The sequence below is a fragment of the Ostrinia furnacalis genome, unplaced genomic scaffold, assembly GCF_004193835.3.
Source record: "Ostrinia furnacalis isolate ACB-3 unplaced genomic scaffold, ASM419383v2 OfSCF6054, whole genome shotgun sequence".
In the NCBI taxonomy this organism is placed as follows: Eukaryota; Metazoa; Arthropoda; class Insecta; order Lepidoptera; family Crambidae; genus Ostrinia; species Ostrinia furnacalis.
The window spans coordinates 191,150-202,986 of NW_021136293.1; the positions used below are offsets into that span (position 1 = coordinate 191,150).

The following is an 11,837-nucleotide window of genomic DNA, read 5'->3' on the forward strand; positions in this document are numbered from 1 at the left end:
TCATTTATGGAATAAAATGGTAAAAAACTACACCGGAAGTAGACGCATCTCTCTCACCAGATGCTGTGCATCGTCTCTGCTCAATAATACAAGTTTTATTGTTTTGTAAAACTTGTACTATTTAATTAAATTTACTTTGAGCTCAAAATATGGGCTATCCGAGACATCACTATCTCCAAGGTATTTAAGAAAGTGTTGCCATAAGTAAAAAAATAAATAGTTTTGCAAGAAAATTAAAAAAAAAAGTGCCATACACTATAACTGTCATCAAATCAAGCTGTCAAGCTGTCAAATAAACGTGGTGATTTGGTGGACTCACACATGGGAATTTTTGAATTCTTAAGAAAGTAATGTGAAATTGCCATAAGTAGAATTGTGTAAACATTATGGAGATAAAAATGGTAGAAGAGGATCCTGCTCCTGCTGAGGAGAACCATCACAAGAACTTAAAAGTGACTTCGTCGGTCTTGGATGCTTTTGATTTACTAAGAGCGGAAAGAGTTGAACTAAAACTTACTGGTGGTGCTAGAATAATAACACAGCTATATAGCAATGAGGTGTGTAGCTAATTTCGTAGATTAATGCATTACTTTTGGTTAATAATGCTTTAAAGGATCTTAGATTATGCTTGTAATTTATAACCTCTAAATTGTATTTATCATTATTTTGTTTGTCTGTTTTTTAGAGAAAGTCGAAACGATTAGGAAGCACTAAGTTATGTGCACAGTGCTACATTATAGCCCAATCATTATATTATATAAAGTTATTTTTTTCCAAGACTGGGCTTCTACCTATCATATCTTTATTCGTTTGCTCTAAATGATTCGTTCATTGTGAGAGAGGAGTAAAACATTTTATTTGAATTAATTTTAACCCCAAAGTAACATTTTTCATTTCGTTTTTCTAGGATGACAAAGACTTTCGTTATGTGTTGAAACGTTTGGTGCGGAGCTTAGGAGCTAACGTGCCAGCTATGCGAACAGGATACTTTGCAACACTAGTCACACTTTTATCTAAAATTGATAATGTAACTGTTTCTGAACTGTTGCAACTAGTTAAGAAGGAGTTGCATGCTGGGAATGCATCAAAAAGTGTAAGTACTTTATACTATGGACATGATAACCAGCCATATAGTTTGTTAAATATTGAAAGATTTGAATGTTGGTGTTTTTATACTGAAGTGCATAATTTATTTTTAATGATATCTGTTATTATATTGCAGGAAGTTGGAGATGTAGCGCTTGGTCAGATCTTAGTCTGTGGAGCTATATTTCGGTCTGGTCTCATGATGAGCACCTCAGAAGATGAGCAGAAGGAGGTAATTACCCTGCTCCTGACGGCCAGCCAAAAGAAGTCATACCTTGGCACAATTGCCTACCTGATGCTACTAGACTTTGTGAAAAATGTAAGTTATCTTTTATTTTAGCCATGATTAAATGTTTCCTTAAACTTATTTCCTTTATTCATCTGAAAACATCACTAATTAAGTTATTGATTAAATGCATGTATTTTTTCCAGCTGTCTGAAGAACAGTTCTCATCAGTTGTATGGTCAAGTCTTAAAGTTGACTTAAAAAAAGATATAAAAGATCATACATTGGATTCCCTGTACTTCCTCTTAGTCGTCAGCAAGAAGTTCCCAAATAAAGTGAAGTTGAGAAAACTTTTAGGAGTGCCAGAACTGCTATGTGAGGACACTATTCCTGATATTTGTGAAAAACTTATGGTAAGATTCAGTGTCAGTCTTATCTTTATTCTCTCTGTTTATTGTGTAACTGTTATGTAATGTCATTTTTACTATTGTATTTTTGTGCTTTCAGGCCAAAATTGATTACAACACTGTTACCCATCCAATTTATCATGAAATTGGTGTACAAATATCTAATTCGCCCCATTTGAAACTGTTCTGGGCTTCAGGCATTGACGGTCAACTCACAAAACACAATCGGAACAGAGAATTGGTTGCTTTAAACATTCTTAATGATATACTTCACAATCTGACAGATAATGTAGAAGTCATACCAGACCTCATCAGCAACAACTTTTTCAAATTATTCATGGATTGGTTCAAAGGACTTCAAACAGCCAGCAAAATAAGGTTCAAGAGAGATGATGAAGATGATCACAAGATCATGATAAAAAAAGAAAAGGAAGTGCTTCAAACTTTAGCAAAGTGTATGAAATCTGAAAAGATTACAGATCAAATAAGAGTAGAAACCCTAAAGAAACTTTTATTTAACCCAGGAGAGATGAACTTTACAGAAGCTACTGGCACAAGCCTTGTCAAAGCCATAATTTCAGATTTAGAAAAAGATGGAACTAAAAAACTAGCAAAATCATTCAAAGGTGTCCTATTAAACACTACAAAAAAAACTGTAAAGGAGGGTGTTGAAAGAAACTGGTACAATAACGAAAGGCAGAAGGCAGCTGAGTTATTGTCCTATTTGGTTACCCAGGACTCTGTAAAAGATGATGTAGAATTCAAACTAACTTACATGAAGTTATTAATGTGTTTCGGCTTTTTCAAAATTGGTGGAGATGAAAATGCTGCTATCAGTTCTGAACTTTCAGGTAAAATATCTTTTGCTTTTGTAACTATATCACACATTGTATATTTGATTTCATTTAATAATAATTTATAATATTTTTCTTTCATTTCAGGTGCAATCAAGATATCTTTCTACCGATGTTTTGGATCGCGTTTTACAAATGTCGATGATCTGCTATACGTACTGTCTTCACTGTGTAGTTTTATAATCTCAAGTTTACAAAAAGAACAGATCCGTGCAAAGTTAGAAAAACAATTCCCAAAAGAAAGTATGGAGTGTTGGGAAATGGTTATTAATATCTGCCAGAATATAGAAAAAAAAGATCAAAAATCTAAAGTAGATAAAGTTTTCCTCATTTTGTTATATCAACTTGGCTTGTTTTTGTTCTCTGAACCTACTCACATGAAAGCTGCCAGGAGTTCAATAAAAGAATTGAAAAGTTGCTATGAACATTATACTAAAGACAAAAAAAAGAAACCTCAGAAATTAAAAGAAAATGAAGTGCCTGATGAACCAGAATGGTTAGAAGTATTGGTAGAAGTTCTCTTATCCATTTTATCTGTGGAATCAAGTGTTTTACGGTCTATTGTACAATGTGTATTCAGACTGCTTTGGGAATTCCTAACTCCGACGACAATCGGTCAAATTGTATCGGTTCTAGATCCGGAAAGTGAGTCAAACCCACTGGCCAATGGTGTGGACTCCGATGATGAGGACGAGGAGGGCGATTCAGATAAGGAAGGTGACGATGATGAAGAAAGTGATGATGACGATGATGAAGCTAAAAAGAAAAGTAATGAAGAAAGTGGCGAGAGCGATTCAGAAGAAGAGGAGGATGACGAAATGACTATACCTGATCAACTCAGAATGGCAGTGCAGAAAGCACTGGGCGGTGCCGCCAATGAAAGCGACGCTGAAAGCGTTGACGCTGACATGATTGACGAGGAGGAAGGCAAACAACTTGACGAAGCTCTAGCTGAAGCATTCAAACAGTTTGGCCAAGGCAAAGGAAAGAAAAACAAGAAAGAACGAAAAGATAAAAAGGCCCTGTCTGACTTCAGAATTAGGGTTCTTGATCTTTTGAATATTTACTTAGAAAAAGATCCATCTATGGACATTTGTTTGTCTATGATTGCGCCCCTGACCAGGTGCTTGGAATTTTGTATACAGGATAATCAGTTCAGTGAACTGGAAAACAGGGTTCGGAAAACTATCAAAACTCTGACTAAGGTCCGGAAATTCTCATCTTCTGAAGGGATCACCATGGATATCTTATGTGAGTATTTAAAGGCGACGATAGATAAAGGCGACAGGTCGCATTTTATGTTTCAAGCTGTTGGTGATGTTATCACATTTTTTGCTACATTTATTATTAATTGTTCACAAAAAATTGGTGTTAAGAATCCTAAATCTCCTAAAAAGAAAAAAGCACCGTCGCCTTTAGTAGAGATCTTAAAGGAAGCTATGCAGAATTATTTCCAGAATCGGAGTTGTTTACTTCCTATCATATTTTTCCACAATATATTGCAAATGGATTGGGAGGGAAATTTTGAGATTGTGCCAATCATAACAGAAAATATTTTCAACAGCGAAGTTAGGCAATTCCGTCGTAATGAAGGCATAGAATTGATGGCAGGATTTTATAGGTCACTGAAACGAAACAAACCGACATCGGAACAAGTCCTAAGCAAATTGTCTGAGTTAGAGAAGAATTTTGAAAATACTTTAACCATTAAATTAAAAGGAAAAACGTTATTTGACATAAAAAATAATTTCTTTATTGCTTTAAAGAAATTGATAAACATAATTAAATCGTTTCACGAAAGTACAAATATTAACAGCGAAATTAACTTTGATTCACTGTTTGACATAGTGAGTTCCTGTAAAGGCACAGCAGTTAAGGTCAAGTTGAACCAAGATCAACACAATCATAATGGTGTTCAAAAACAGCAGGGTAAAAAAAAGAAAAAGAAAAATAAGCGCAAAATAGAAAAAGTAAATGGACACAGTGAACCTAAAACGAAAAAAGTTAAAACTGATTCTGAGGAATGTGATGCAGATTAATGTTACATAGTATAAGTTGATTACCTTCTAAGACCCAGACTTTAAATAAATAATAGTCACTTACATTAATATTTTATTTTTTACCCGTCCATCCCCATTTCTTATATCACATATTATATTTATTCATTATACACTGAACTTTCTGTATTCTGAACTTTACTATATGGTTAAATAAAACGACAATAGTATTGTACTAAGACTTAGACAAGACGTGTATTAATGTTCAAAAATAGACTGTAGTCCCCGACATAATGTATGGACAAATAATACTTGTGCGAGCTAGACACAGTACAGCGCCATCTGTTGGTTGCATTTTGCACTTAATAGATACAAAGCTAAGTCATCGAGGCTAGAAAAGGAGACACCAACATAAAGTAAAATAAAAAGTTGCTAAAGGCCTTACAATTCAATTTTTTTAGATTCGCTCCTATTTTTTATGTATATTAATATGTTTAATTATATTTAAACGTCTTTCTTTGCAAATGAGAAATATTAAATTAGTTCCTTGATAGCTGTATCGCGTCGGTTTCGATGTCCTTGCTTTATCGGTAAATATTTAAAAAAGTAGAAGTAGTGATGGGGATATTTATTTTAAATCGAATAACCAAGTGAGCTATGAGCTATAAAGAACAGCCATAACATTTTTTTTGTTAACTGGCAACACCGTACCGGAAACAAGCTGCAACTCATATGTTTCACAACCTGCCCAAAACTCAGCCAGCCATCTTTTGTGTAAAAATCATTTGTTTCGTGTCGTCAGGGTAAATTTCACATTTGTAATTAATGTCAGAGCCACAGTCTTCGCTTTTATTAAAAAAGCAGCTAGCAGGTATGTGTTTAGTGCGTTCAAAAATAATTTGTCGAGTCACTCGCACCGAGCGTCAAATGACTTGTCGTGGAATCATTGACCTTAGTGGGTCGAATTTTGGGCATCTTTGTGATTTGGATGATAATGTAAGGTAAAATCTTTCTTCGTTCGTTTAGCCCAATTTTTAATTGATGTAATTTTATTGCACTCGGGCTGGAAGGAGTAAAATCAATAGTGCTCACGATGACAGCTACTCGTTGCCAAAGCCAGAGAGTAGAATACTATTTTCAAAGTGTATTTACGGTTCATACTTGGCAATGATTCACGTTTCTTGTATTTAGCATCTTACGCAGAAATCAATGGAAAGGGAGGTTATTAAAATGTGCTTGAAACTTATGTGTTACAATGGCGTTTTTCAGAACTGAACAAAAATCCAGTGGAAGGCTTTTCTGCTGGGTTGATAGACGACAATGATATTTATAGATGGGAAGTGCTCATCATTGGTCCTCCGGATACATTATAGTGAGTAACAAGTATTGTATAATTCATCAAATTCCAGTATTTATAGTAGTTTTTTAAATATGCATGCTATTTTTCACTCTTAACAAATTTATCCTAATGACACTGATGATAAAGATTAACGACTACAAAAAACTAGACCAATAATTGATTTAATCATTTGTTTTACAGTGAGGGTGGGTTCTTCAAGGCACACTTACATTTTCCAAAGGAGTATCCTCTGAGGCCACCGCGGATGAAATTTGTTACTGAGATATGGCACCCAAATAGTGAGTAATTATGTGAACATTCATTTTACCAAGTCAAATATATTCCCTAAGAAATCAAAACTATCTTCACTATCAGTAGATATTAAGACAAGCAAAAATTAGATAAAAAGACTTTAAAGAGCTAGTTTTTTCAAGAGTACTATATAAGCATGTTTTTAGTCCAATAGTATATTCAACTTGGTCAATAATGTTGTATAAACCTAATATTTAATAGTGCCATTCCCCATTTTTCAGTTGAAAAGAATGGTGATGTGTGCATATCAATATTGCACGAACCTGGAGATGACAAATGGGGCTACGAGAAGGCATCAGAGCGGTGGTTACCAGTGCACACCGTGGAGACCATTCTCATAAGTGTAATCTCCATGCTGGCTGATCCTAATGATGAAAGTCCTGCCAATGTTGATGCTGCGGTTAGTATACTTATATTTTTATTTGCATGTCCTATGTAGTAACACAATTTTTCACACTGCACAAGCTTTATACTACCACTTTGATAGCATAATGAACTCTGTTGGGCCATGATAATTCTAACATAATCTTAAAAAACAGTTTTTCAAAAAGCTGTTTTTATATGATACAAAAGTTAATGAAGAAAGATATTTTAAGCTTATGTGCACATACAAGTGTAAGTTTTGTTATGATGATATTCTGAAATTTGTTCTTTTCTAAATAATAATTTCAGATTTATTAACTCTTCAATTTAGGGTCATTTAATAGGTTTTGATCTAACAATATATTTATTTGTTTCCATTATTAAGCAGCAAATGTTAATGAAATAAAACAGTATTTTTATAATATTAAGAAAAGTTTAAGAATATAACACATTTTTATATTTAAATAATGAAGGATGCAATAACACCATAAACTAGCATTTTAATCAGCTTTGGTTTGAATTATCAAGGTCCTGCTTTTTGAGATGCCTATGTATTTTCTCCAAGTTAGTGTCTGTCTTTGATTTCCTTTTTTTTAATTTAATTATGTAGTATTATATGCTTCATTGTGGAATGGAATCTACCCAATATAATTTTATTTATATGTTTTATTATTTGTTGCATGTGTTTTCTCCTTTTCGATGTATAGTTTTTGTACTTATCTGACTTTATTGTTGTTTGTATCCACAGAAAGAATGGAGGGAACGATATTCGGATTTCAAAAAGAAAGTTGCCAGATGTGTTAGGAAAAGTCAAGAAGATTGCTTTTAGGAGATTGAGGGGGACTTAGATCAGATTTATTGTTGGAAAAGGGCCTCATGACACCACAATCATACACACCACGTTGAGACCATTGGGTACTAGGTCCGCAGCCCGCCGGTCTCAGACACCGATATACGCATATCACTTGTACGAGTGTGCTCATTCTGTTTCTTTTTGCAGAAAGAATGGAGAGAATCATATTCGGAGTTTAAAAGAAAAGTAGCACAGTGTGTGAGAAAGAGCCAAGAGGATTGTTCTTAAATAACAGTGCCCTTTTTCATTAATTTAGTTGGATAGTGAGTGTTTGGTGATTCAGTTAGGACGTTGAGAGCAGGCCCCAGCGTGATCCTAGTGCAAGCCCCTCCATCTGGGCCAGAGACAATATTGAAATTGATTTAAAAATAAATACTTATTGTAATTAAATGGTATCGCTGCCGTATTTTATAAATAATAAATTAAAAATAGAATTCAAGGTCTTTTTCATCTTTTTTAAGACGTGTTAGCTAGCTATTGTTATAATAATGAAATGTGTATGGTAATTTTTTTAATGAGAAACAAATCTGCATTTGTTAATTTTTCTTCTTATTACGGTAAAGTTTGATCTCTGTATAGTAGAAACCAAATCTGAAGTTGCATATGATATCAGCAATTATTATTTATTACATTTCTCAATTTGTATATTGTTTACAACATGCAATTTATGAAACACAATAAATGAAAAATTGTAAAAGATCTTAAAAAAAAAATGTCTGCATGTGTGAAATGTTAGTTACCGAAACAACGCGATGGATATGTACACATTGGTCGCTTCTCTGACACAATTTTTATTCTAGTGCTAATTTTAGTAGTAAATTTAATACCTAAATAATTATAATTTTTACTGAATTAAAATAAAATTTTGTAACTTAACATTGTATCGATTATACCTTGTCCATTATGATTCTTGCTAAAGTTCGATGAGTTTATGTGAGAGCTACTAAAAGTAATTATTGTATATGATTCAAATCTTGGATTGTTTGCATTTTGTTGAAACATTTTAATCTTTTCTCTCCTTCAATAGTGCAATTTTGTTATAAATACAATAATGTTAATGAGACATGCCTTATTGTCTTTGTTAGTATTGTCATGATCGATCATAGAATCGGTCAAATGACATAGAGGTATAATAATTGTTACCGTTTGCAAATTTAATGACATGAATATCGAACCCCAGATCACATTTATATCATCGAACAATAATAATTTGTGACGTGTGTATATTTTTACTGTGTATGTATATTTTTTGCTATAAAATTATAATGCAGTGATAATGCTATTTCATTTGCATTCCTCTTGAAATTCCTTTTGTTTTCGGAAATTAGTCTATAACATAATATAGCATTTATATTAAGCTATGATTTTAATTTAAATAAATTTAAAAAATTCGATATTTTTTCATTTATGTAGCAACCATTGTTGAAATATTAGTAATTATACATACACATGATTAAATAATATTTTTTCTTACAACTTTATTAGGCACTTGAAACTTCATAACATTCAATAAATTAAATAGGTATGTAACCATTACATAAAATGATTCATTCACTATCTGAGTTTTCAGCCAAAACTACACCTTGTATGGCTCTTGGATCAAATGTACTTTCAAAACACCTTTTGAACACTGATTTTATCATTGTTTTCGATGTTGGAGACCCTGGTATATTGTCACAGTCCATAATATCATTTAGGCGACTATTTTCTATATGATTTGCATTACCACCATTTATGCTGCTATTGCTGGCTCCTTTATTGGCAGTCAAAACATTTTCGTCGGGTATATCAATAAAATTAAATAAATGTGAGTCCTCTTCTAAGCATTTAGAAATATCTGTGTCAAGATGAGCCTTTTTCCTAGCTGAATCCTGAGCACTAGCATCTTTACGTTTAGTCCGTTCTGTTTTCGTTGTGTTCTGTGTTGATGTTGCTTGAGTAGCATTATCTGCCTTTGACGTAGCTAACACAAAATGTGCTTCAAATGTTGTTCCATTATGTACAATGAAGACAGCTGGCCGTCCAGTAGTTTCGAAATGAAGTTGTAGAGGTAAATTTAATGCTTCAGCAAAAGCCAGTAATGCCTTGAACTCTTTTAGTGTAAAAGTAATAGTAGTCTCTTCCCCTATGGTGTAACTATCAAACTCTGCTGGTTTGAGACTTATTTGGGTTCTGATGATCTTCAGCAAGTCTATGTTTGTATCCAGATAGTTCCGTAGCACTAGTGATTGTGCAGTAGCCTCAAGAGTAACCTGGTCATCGGAACTCTGGAAGTTGCCCAGTGCTTCTGACAATATTCTCTGGGGTGATGTTATTCTGAAAAATTAATTACCAATTAATGACAAATATAAAATGGTTAAGTATCAGCACAGAATAAGTAATAGTACAGGTACAGAAGGATTACTCTGCAAGACGATTTAAATAAATGCGAGTCTTGCTACGACGCGATACAGTGGAATTCAGCTCGCACAGCACTACGTACCTACAATTTTATTCACCTACAAGTTTTGTCTCTTTCTATCGCGTGCCTCTGAACTCTTCTTACGCTGTTAGGGTTGCTGTCTAGTGAAAAAATAATTAATCTACTTATTTGTAATGAGGTACGTATGTAGGTAAGTATGCATTCATTATGGAAAACCTTGGGAGGGCCTTTGTCCAGCAGTGGACGTCATTTGGCTGAAACGAACGAACGCATTCTGAGCAGTAGTCATAGTAGGTTAGGTTCCTATACTATCCTAAGAATTATTGATTACCTACATGGCCAACATACCTTTCAGCATCTTTGGGAAGCGAAAAAAAAAGATAAATCCGGTATACTACTTTGCGAATTTAACACCCGAACGCCGCACAATATTTCTTTCTCTTTATGTCCATTTTTAAATAATACTTCGATCATAGAATTATAATCATACTACAACGCACGCCTGCGTCCTGAGGAGCGCGCGCGTGACACTCGACTGATATAATACCCGCCGGCGGGGCGCTTCGCTGTAGGTAATTATCGGATGTACCGCGCGGAGTGAGCCAGGCCTGGTATCAGCAAGTAGGTAGTTACTATACTTACCTATTTGGTACCAAGTCCTTTGTGTAAACAGCTTGCATTGCTTTGCAGTCTAGTATTGATATATAATGTGTCTTGACTATGCCATGCTTACATTTCAACTGAAATATAAGTTTACATGACTCTGGGTCAAGTTTTATTTCCAAATTCTCAACTTGTTTGTCCATATGTGTTGGAGACTTGAATGTATTCAAAGCAGATTTCATTGAGATTTTACACTTCAACCCTTCGTTATCTTCAGTGGAGTAGTAATTATAATTGAAGTAGGAAAAGAAACTTTTATTGAACTTCACCATCGCGTAAGCTGATTCTGCTGCATTTAGTGTTCTCAAAAGTATACAATCTGGAAGTGACTCGAGGTACAACTCATCTCCAAATCTGGCTAAGGCATGCACAGTCCTTCCTAAAACTAAGTCAATAGTAATCGTTAGTTAAAAACACGCATGGAAACAGTAATAAATAAAAGGGAAAATCAAAACCTTTAACGTTCGCGCCAGGTACATGACATTTCATTTTGATTGGCTTTTGAATCTCAGTGTAAATGTATCATTTTATGAATTATTATTATGTTAAAACTATTTCAAAATGTGTCCTTAAAGAAATTCGTAATTTTCACGAAGAAATTCAGGAAATTCTCCAGAAAGAAGAAAAAACTATCCCGTCGTCGTACCCCAAAACAAATTACTGTCAATGTCAGATGTCTGTCAAACTGACAATAAATAGGCGCGTTTGGCCGAAAATAAAATTTGTTAGCAAAATGCACTAGCGGCGTAAGGGGGGGGCGGTGGGGGCGGTCCGCCCCGGGTGCCAAGCCTCAAGGGGGTGACACAAGTCGCGCATATTAGTACTGATTAGCGGATCTGCCATGACAAGTCTGCGGTCTATCTCATGNAATCTTCGAATCGATAGGTAACCCCAAAATCCTGGGTAGGGGGTGCCATAGGACTTATGACGGGGGGGGGGGGGGGGTGATCGCCCCGGGGGTCAACCCATGCTACGCCGCCACTGGCAAAATGGCAATCGCCAAGGCAACCGCCGAAAATTTTAGCATGTTTTCAATGAGGAACACGTTTGATAACTTCAAAACGAACGTTTCATAATAGATTTTTTCAGCAGTGATAACACTTACTGCTAAAAGGACGTAATTTTTCTTACTAGTGCTACCATAGAGAAAAGTAATACATAGGAAATGCTATTTTCAGCCAAACGCCCCGAATTCAAGGGTGACATTTTACCTCATAATAATTTAACAACTAGATAGACCAAGATCACAGATATGGATAGATGCAGCATGTGTCAAAAATTGTATGAAGCCGAGCGTGCCACTTTTTAAACGTCA

The 11,837-nt window shown here is 34.6% G+C and overlaps 3 protein-coding genes across 5 annotated transcripts; 2 read left to right on the forward strand and 1 right to left on the reverse strand.

Annotated features, from left to right (window-relative positions):
• The first annotated feature begins 277 nt into the window (after positions 1-277).
• Mybbp1A (MYB binding protein 1a) lies at positions 278-4,675 on the forward strand. The gene is made up of 6 exons (XM_028317159.1): positions 278-557; positions 908-1,093; positions 1,223-1,405; positions 1,519-1,725; positions 1,820-2,570; positions 2,661-4,675. The coding sequence occupies exons 1-6, from the start codon at positions 387-389 to the stop codon at positions 4,610-4,612; spliced, it is 3,450 nt and encodes a 1,149-aa protein (XP_028172960.1). The 5' UTR covers positions 278-386; the 3' UTR covers positions 4,613-4,675.
• A 609-nt stretch (positions 4,676-5,284) lies between these two features.
• On the forward strand, positions 5,285-8,637 carry Ube2g1 (ubiquitin-conjugating enzyme E2G 1). 3 transcript variants are annotated; one of them, XM_028317139.1, is made up of 5 exons: positions 5,285-5,441; positions 5,840-5,942; positions 6,111-6,208; positions 6,443-6,621; positions 7,585-8,637. In XM_028317139.1, the coding sequence occupies exons 1-5, from the start codon at positions 5,396-5,398 to the stop codon at positions 7,663-7,665; spliced, it is 507 nt and encodes a 168-aa protein (XP_028172940.1). In that variant the 5' UTR covers positions 5,285-5,395; the 3' UTR covers positions 7,666-8,637. The 3 variants fall into 3 exon arrangements, with proteins under 3 accessions (XP_028172940.1, XP_028172939.1, XP_028172941.1); XM_028317138.1 differs by having other exon boundaries at positions 5,289-5,441; positions 7,333-8,637; XM_028317140.1 differs by lacking the exon at positions 5,285-5,441 and adding an exon at positions 5,487-5,571.
• A 253-nt stretch (positions 8,638-8,890) lies between these two features.
• On the reverse strand, positions 8,891-11,011 carry Rad9 (cell cycle checkpoint control protein Rad9). Its single transcript, XM_028317137.1, has 3 exons — positions 10,978-11,011; positions 10,502-10,907; positions 8,891-9,753 (listed from the first exon to the last, which is right to left on the reverse strand). Exons 1-3 carry the CDS (start codon positions 11,009-11,011, stop codon positions 8,985-8,987), a joined length of 1,209 nt encoding a protein of 402 aa, XP_028172938.1. The 3' UTR covers positions 8,891-8,984.
• Positions 11,012-11,837: the final 826 nt, after the last annotated feature.

Bases quoted from the DNA above. Each gene is read 5' to 3' on its own strand.
- Mybbp1A (XM_028317159.1), top strand. From the start codon at position 387: ATGGAGATAAAAATGGTAGAAGAGGATCCTGCTCCTGCTGAGGAGAAC. The intron at 558-907 runs GTGTGTAGCTAA...TCGTTTTTCTAG, and splicing joins CACAGCTATATAGCAATGAG to GATGACAAAGACTTTCGTTA. The intron at 1,726-1,819 runs GTAAGATTCAGT...TTGTGCTTTCAG, and splicing joins ATATTTGTGAAAAACTTATG to GCCAAAATTGATTACAACAC.
- Ube2g1 (XM_028317139.1), top strand. From the start codon at position 5,396: ATGTCAGAGCCACAGTCTTCGCTTTTATTAAAAAAGCAGCTAGCAG. The intron at 5,442-5,839 runs GTATGTGTTTAG...GGCGTTTTTCAG, and splicing joins ATTAAAAAAGCAGCTAGCAG to AACTGAACAAAAATCCAGTG. The intron at 6,622-7,584 runs GTTAGTATACTT...TTCTTTTTGCAG, and splicing joins CTGCCAATGTTGATGCTGCG to AAAGAATGGAGAGAATCATA.
- Rad9 (XM_028317137.1), bottom strand. From the start codon at position 11,011: ATGAAATGTCATGTACCTGGCGCGAACGTTAAAG. The intron at 10,908-10,977 runs GTTTTGATTTTC...CTATTGACTTAG, and splicing joins ACCTGGCGCGAACGTTAAAG to TTTTAGGAAGGACTGTGCAT. The intron at 9,754-10,501 runs GTAAGTATAGTA...TTAATTTTTCAG, and splicing joins AAGGACTTGGTACCAAATAG to AATAACATCACCCCAGAGAA.